At 38.7% G+C, this 7500-nt stretch overlaps 1 protein-coding gene across 1 annotated transcript in view; it reads right to left on the reverse strand.

Annotated features, from left to right (window-relative positions):
- Positions 1-7500, reverse strand: part of cacna2d4a (calcium channel, voltage-dependent, alpha 2/delta subunit 4a) — an 88498-nt gene that overhangs the window by 69789 nt on the left and 11209 nt on the right. Inside the window, exons 9-22 of the mRNA XM_062443561.1 lie at positions 7443-7500; positions 5827-5904; positions 5525-5605; positions 5336-5410; positions 5079-5165; positions 4864-4935; positions 4549-4610; positions 4132-4199; positions 3995-4040; positions 3249-3346; positions 2756-2849; positions 2514-2606; positions 1858-1985; positions 929-1018 (exon numbers count right to left, since the gene is read on the reverse strand). The exon at positions 7443-7500 is cut by the window's right edge and continues 76 nt beyond it. Coding sequence (XP_062299545.1) covers positions 929-1018; positions 1858-1985; positions 2514-2606; positions 2756-2849; positions 3249-3346; positions 3995-4040; positions 4132-4199; positions 4549-4610; positions 4864-4935; positions 5079-5165; positions 5336-5410; positions 5525-5605; positions 5827-5904; positions 7443-7500 — 1130 coding nt within the window. The remainder of the gene's footprint in view (positions 1-928; positions 1019-1857; positions 1986-2513; positions 2607-2755; positions 2850-3248; positions 3347-3994; positions 4041-4131; positions 4200-4548; positions 4611-4863; positions 4936-5078; positions 5166-5335; positions 5411-5524; positions 5606-5826; positions 5905-7442) is intronic.

The following is a 7500-nucleotide window of genomic DNA, read 5'->3' on the forward strand; positions in this document are numbered from 1 at the left end:
AACTAAATAAACCACAAACTTTATACTTGAATCATGAGTCTGTCAACACTCACAGTGATAGCGACAGCTGGAATGTTAGTACAGATATCAAAAAATGTGTATGCAGATATGCAGATGATAGATTGACTTGGACTGCATAGGTAATATTTAATGAAGTCATGCATTTATATTCAGCGTGTCTATTCACAGCCTTCATGCCAGCTGATGCCAACTGGCACCAAGCCACAGATTCCTGCCAGATTAACATTTTAAACGTTATGTAACACAGATTATGAGAGCTAATACACTCCTAACAGAAGGACTGTGCATGTGCATGTGTTATATACGGTATTATATTGCTGTTATCGAGTCATCTAAGACAAAATATTTCTTTGTGACAATCATGCACTCGGGGAATAATGTAATTTTGATGAGGTTTTTTTGTATTGGTTATTGTAACATAATGCAGTGTCATAATATAAGATTATGACAAAGGTAAGAAACAGATTTTTACTTCCAAACAACAATTCATCAAAGACAGGGAGGCACTGAGTCAGCACAATGCAAATGAGCCACAAACTTTGCTGACTCCCAAGGGGAGGAGAGGAGGTTCCCATACTTCAATTGCATGCTCATGCAGTGAGAGAGAGAGAGAGAGAGAGAGAGAGAGAGAGAGAGAGAGAGAGAGAGAGAGAGAGAGAGAGAGAGAGAGAGAGAGAGAGAGAGAGAGAGAGAGAGAGAGAAACAAGAAAGAGAATAGGTCTAGAAAAAAAACAAATAAAAAGAAAGACAGAAAAAAAAACACCAGAAAAAGACCACAGTAGTAGTCACATGTTGAAATTAGGTGTAAGGAAAAATTAGAAGGAAGACAAATAAAAAGAGGAGGCATGCCAAGTATCTAACAGTTTTCCTCTACCCTCCTCCTCCTCCTCCTCATCCTCCGCCTCACTCTGTTTTCTCCCTCCCTCCTCCGCTTCACGCTCCACCTCTTCTGCACTCAAGGTGGCGCTATAGTCAGCCTCATAGTCCCTGAATACGTCTGAACACAACACACTACATTTAACAACAACCTAAAACACACATATACAGGACTATTTGTTTATATTTGTACTTTCATCCCACAGTTGAACATGTGGACAGTAATCTGAACCTTTGAGCAAGTGATGGACATATACAGACTCGCTGTAGCCTGTAATGAAAGGCAACACTATCATCAGCCTCATAATCACTGAATATACCATAAATCAGTGATATTTAATTTAAGTCTGGGCTCTGGTGATGATTAATTCAAATCCCTGTCCTTTGAGGCTGCCTAAAGTGTTTTGCTGTGAATGTGTTTGTTTTAAAGCATTTAAAAAAACAAAACAGTTCATTCTTCTGCAGAGAAATAGAGAAATTAAATATAGTCCAGAGGGAGAGAAAAGTAATCTCGAAACCCCAGATTTTTTTCTGATGCGCCTCAGTTTTGAAGATGGAGGTTAGTATGATGTGATGATATGTATGATGACAGTGGGTGTTAACTTTGTCAGTCTGGAGCTGCTTATTATTCTTCACAACAGCAAAATTCCCAGAGTATGAACAGTGGTGACGACGAAAACTAAACAGAATATCAATTGGGGTTGCGCAACACTTTCTGGGCATTTTGCCTAATTAAAAAAATACCTTGCAAACCTGTGTTGTAGCAATTTACATAAATACACAATGGTGTGAATAGAAAAGGGCAGTTGTAGCCCGCTGGCAATAAAAAAGAGCTTGTTACTGAGAGGTTTGTGACTCTACCTACTGAACACGCCGTACAAAATTGGAAATACAAAAGCACAACAAGTGTATGTGTGATTATTAAAGATGTGTGTCATTTTTAAAAGGTATGCCCTCTACCTCTTGTCTCTTTTCTGGGCATGTAGTATAGAAACTGTCCAGCTGGGTTCTCAGCAGCTCTGCGGTACCACACTGGGAAATGGTCCAGGGTGAACATATTCTCCTTGTCTGAGGCGGTCAGGAAGGACCTGGGGAGAGACAAAAAAAATGTTAAAGAAGAGCCTACTTACTATTATCTAAAAATAATAACAAGAGGAAAGACGGAAGCAGGAGAAGAGGGATAGAATGAAAAGTGCAAGAAGAAGATTTAGTGATAGTTGAAGAAAGAAAAATCATTTTAATAAAAGTTGGATGTCTCTGAACCCAGATATGCTGTACAAACTGTAACTGTGCTTGTCACTGGGAGACATGTGAGCAATCTTAAATCTATTTTCATGTAATGTTGCCAGTTTGGAGTGATACCAAAGTATATTCTTTAGAGGAAACAATTCAATCAGTGTAGTACAGAGTTGAAATGACTTGTTCTGACCACCAGAGGGCGAACTTGCACTTTACTGTAATATCAGCTTCAATTCAATTTCTAAACTGCCATAATTCATATTATTTTAACCCTTTTAAATCTTTGTTTTAACCCTTTTGGTTTTGGACATATCAGTATGACTTATTTCCAATATTGTGCTTTTTTTTGGTGTCGATAATGTGCTTTTCTTACTCACTTGGCAAGTCTTTTCTCAATGCCAGTGTACCTCTGGAATCTCATCAGGCCTGAACGGGTCCCCAGGAAAGCTGTTTCAACGCCCTCATCCATACTGAGAGAAGCAAAGAGAGATAGAGGGAGTGGGAGCAGACACAGAAGGACAAAGGAAATGTTGGTAAAAGATAAAATGAGTAAAGATGTAAAGATGTAAAAAAAAGTCCATGTCTGGGTGTCTAGGTGTGCCCGTGTGTAAGTGTTCACCCAGATGTGTTGAGCATGAGAGCGGTCCAATAAGCTTCCATAGGAGCCGTGACCACAGCATCAAATAGAGTTTGTTGTATCAGCTGCATATCACCTGTAGAGAAAAACATTAATATAATTCTGATATAATAAAAGAATGAGGCATACAAAAAGAGACACAAACAGAGAGAGAGCAGGATACATAATAAACATGGGTTACAGTCAACAAAAGACTACTATTGAATTATCATGTTGTAACTGAATTTACAGTTTATGTGCAAACAAATAATTTCACTAAGGAACTACTCAGGATATTGTGACTTCCACACATCAAACACCTCTTAAAGATCTAGATGAACATTTGTGGCCACACCTAACTGTTATTGGTGTCAAAATATCATCAGACAAAGCTGATAGGATAAGGTGTTTTTAATGATGCACTTAGATACAGGCTTTGTGTTTTATTTTTCCACAGTAGACAAGATAATATACTGGAATTGAAGTCTGGGCTTACACTCAAGTTCTGGTTCTTTTCCCATGAGGAATCGCACCACAGCCTGCAGCTGGTCCAGCTTACGGTGCCCTGGGTCAATGTCCAACTCACAGTAGGTCCTATAAGGACATAAACAAACACATAGTTCATAAAAAAAATGTACACATATGTACACTGATGTTAACCAGGCGGGGAGTTACGGTCCTCTGAAATGATGCCAACGCGGAAGTAATTTAAAACTGCATTCTATCAAAAGGCCACCAGGGGGCGACCGTTTTGGTGTCAATAGGACTTCCGTCTCTATACAAGTCAATGGAGAATTCACCAACTTCTCACTTGATTTCTAACCTCAGTAAACGTTTTCGAAATGTGTGTATGGTCTCAATCGCTAGTTTAAAGCCTTCTTCAATGCAGTATGATGTTCATTTGTGAAATTTTGGCCTCCCTGATTTTATATTTGACGATAAAGCAGGGTATGCATTAGGGGCGTGGCTACGTCGTGATTGACAGGTTGATTGGTTCACATGTTCAGGAGGGCGCCTCTTGCTCCTCCTGATGCCCATATAAGTAGAATCCGTGTTTTTTTTTTACCCGGCATGCACCGGAAATGTTCAAGATGGCGCTGCTCAGATCCGAAACTATTGGCTTCCAAGCAGCAGTCCACAAACCAATGGGTGACGTCACGGATGTTACGTCCATTTCTTATACGGTCTATGATGTGAACACACGTACACACACACACAGTATTTTCTGCTAGTTCTACTCACCATTCATCGGGTATGGTCAAATCTGGAGCCTGTAGGTCATGAAGTCCTGAAAAAAAAAAAAAAAAAAAAAAAGGACATGAGAGAGAAAGAAAGGTAGAAGCAAATACAGAAACATGAGACAGAAGAGAAAGACTTACCCTCCTCAACAGAGACGTTTCCAAAGAAGATAAACTCTCCATGTCCTCTAGTCAACACTATACCCAGACTGTCATACACAGAAGGAAATATATTATTGAATTGTTGTTTAAATAGAAACAATATTACCAGTTTCAAGTTTCAGTATTGAATTTAGCGAACACTTTCTTGATATACATGGTTTATATGTGCTGAGGGAAGAATAACTACGTAATTGGCAATATAAATCATACTCATTATAACTGTTTTAAGGATATAGAAAAGTGTTGTTCCTCTAAGTAACAATGAAGGCTAAACGGATAGTAGTTACATCGGAGTCATAGAGGTATCTTGTCCCTTTGTTGGAATATTAGATGGTTAATTTCAGAATCCGACACTTCACGTAATCTTTTCATGAAGGTGAGATTGAAATGGCAAACCTGAATGGCGTCTCGTTGATGACGGTGTAGAAGTAATCATTCTTTAGGAACATAACTCTCGTCTGTGAGAGACACAGAAAAGTAAAGACTTTAATAAAAATGAAGCAAAGGTAGAAAGGAAGAACTATAGCTTGTTCTGGAGAGATTTTAATATGTCTCCAAGGACAAAAAAACAAAAACTGCATAATAGAAGAAATGACAATAAAAATGAGGAAGGCAGGAGAAGACACACACACACACACACACACACACACACACACACACACACACACACACACACACACACACACACACACACAACACAAAAGTACTCACTCCTTTATCCACCGAAGTTCTCACGTCTAAGGACATGGCTCCATTTTCTCCTTTAACCATGGCCGTCCTCAGCTGAAAAACACAAATCACATAAAGATAACAGAAAATAGAATGTGTGTGTATGTTTTGTGTGTGTGTGTGTGTGTGTGTGTGTGTGTGTGTGTGTGTGTGTGTGTGTGTGTGTGTGTGTGTGTGTGTGTGTCTGTGTTACGAACCTTCTCTTCAGTGTCTTCCCACTCCACCTCAGACAGATCCACACTATTATAGTTGGGTTTCGGCTTCAGCTTCTTGCCCTCTTTATACTGTCACACACAAACACACAAACATACAAATGACATCTGTCTTTAGTAGCATTTCATCTCATTTTTTATTATGATTGTTTAATTTGAATTAAGTCTATAAAGCAGAGTTATAACATTTAACACATTTCATCTTCAATAATTAATTTAATAATTCAGGTCTTGGTTTGTACCAGAGGTCGTAGGTCAGGATGAGACAGGATGTAGCCATTGTTGGTGATGAGGTAAGCGTAACCATGGACACCCAGCTGAAGAGACATGGACACAAAATTGCAAGCTCAAGGAAAACTTCATACAGTGGAGTATTTGTTTTGTGTGTTTCACCCTAGGTTGTGACTCTGTGTGTGTTGTGAAAGGTTTACCTTGTATCTTGGAGCCATTTTCATCAGTTCTCTTAGGGCCACATCAGTTCCTACCACTCCCAGCAATATCCCATGAGACAACTATAAGAAAAAACACAGGAGGTTTGAGTCACACTGAGAATATGTTTGTATTTGGTATGAAAATGTGATATAACATGGTATAGGACAACGCTTCATTTTTTTATGCCCATTACAATCCAATTCTTGGAAAACAGACGTCAACTTATACATGAAAAAACATTCAAAAGGTTACATTATGAACTCAATATTTTACTCAATGGTGATTAAAAATGGATACTTACAGTCTCTTCCTTCTTGCTAAACACAGGCATTGCAACTGAGGTCATCAGGAGCAAACTCTGGGCCTGAGTGTTGAACAGCTAAGGGACAAACACAAACACACACACTTAATCCAGGTTTATTTTCACTAAATAATGATTTTTTTAAAAACTATAACATTAACTCTAAATGAAGCTGGGAGGAGTTCATTGCTTTTGGCCCGAAGGGGAAATTTAAGTGAAAAGTTGATGGATTGGAAGGCTAGGTTACATTTGACCTATCTAAACCAAAGAATAACAACACAAGCTATGGAAGCTAATTTCTTAAAAAGGAAAATAAAGAGAAATGAGGGTTCACAAAACTATTTTAGAGAAATCCCACATGTAAAAAGAGCTAAGTGGAAAAGCTAAGCTAACTGGAAGCTACTAGAGAGCAATAAAAACTGTTAATCATTTCTGATACTATTTATTTTATGTCTACTCACTCTTCTACTCCCACTCTACGAAAAGGTTGGTTCTACGTATGATTACCTCTTTTGTGTTTGGTAACTGGAGTTCAAGGGGATGAGATAGAAAAACAACAAACATGAAATGGTGGTAAAAGAAAAAATGGCACAAATGGTACTGTAAAATGACAATGAGACACAAAAGGAAAGAGGAAGAAACTGAAATAGCAAACAAAGGAAACAGCTTAACAAGAGAAGAAAAAAATATGAGAACATTTAAGTGTTTCCTGTGTGAAATGCTTGCTAGTGTTTTGCTAGATATTTGTACAACTGCACATTTTCTGTCACATGTTCTTACATTACAGTTACTTCATATCAGTTCATCTGTGCTTCCACCAAAAAGACAGATAGGCTATATGACCTCCGGTTACTCCAAAGTTGTCATTGTGAATTTTTATCTGACTTGCTAATCTTAGCCACTGGTAGACTGACATTGAGGAATCATGCATGTTTTGTTCAGGGTTGGAGGTTGTGTAAAACATGCTGCTTCACTCTGAGTGCATGACTGCAGTCACTATGGCTAATTGATGGTTGATGGTCAGTGATTTAATCCAAAACTTGCAGCCTGCCACTTGTAACCACAACATCTGTTTTTTGGCTGATGGGTGTCAAATAGAGACCTTTTTTTTATACAGAAGATGTGACATTTGCATGTAGAAGATTTGGAGTTGTTGGAAAAGCCCAGTAATGTAACGTAACTGCTTTCTCAGGGTTCAGGTAGTTTTGCTAGTGTCACAGTGTTGTCGTTAGGTGGTTTCTATGGTGGTTAACGGGTGTTTTCAGATCATTGTTTCGATGTTTCCTGCAGTTAGTTGGCCAGTGCTGAGTGACTGCTATGATTTTTCTAAGTTTTGAGACATTTATAGAGCATTACATGGTTCTATATGGCTTGTAGCAGATTGCATATTGTTTGGGACGGAGAGAGTTTGAATGTTTCAGTACCACGGAGAGAGGCAGAGGGATAGAGAGACAGACGGCATTTGAATGTTCATCTTTGTTACACTCTAGGAAAAACCAACTGTACATTGGATCACAACCAAACGTAAAAGCTCAGGTATCTTCAGACAATTTGATTAAGTCTTCCAAGTGTGTGCTGCCCAGTAAGCACACTAACAATAAGAGAAGCCAACTGACCACACTGTCCATGTAGGCCTCAGTCCAGATGATGTCATGATCATGGTTGATGACCATT

The sequence above is a fragment of the Scomber scombrus genome, chromosome 22, assembly GCF_963691925.1.
Source record: "Scomber scombrus chromosome 22, fScoSco1.1, whole genome shotgun sequence".
In the NCBI taxonomy this organism is placed as follows: Eukaryota; Metazoa; Chordata; class Actinopteri; order Scombriformes; family Scombridae; genus Scomber; species Scomber scombrus.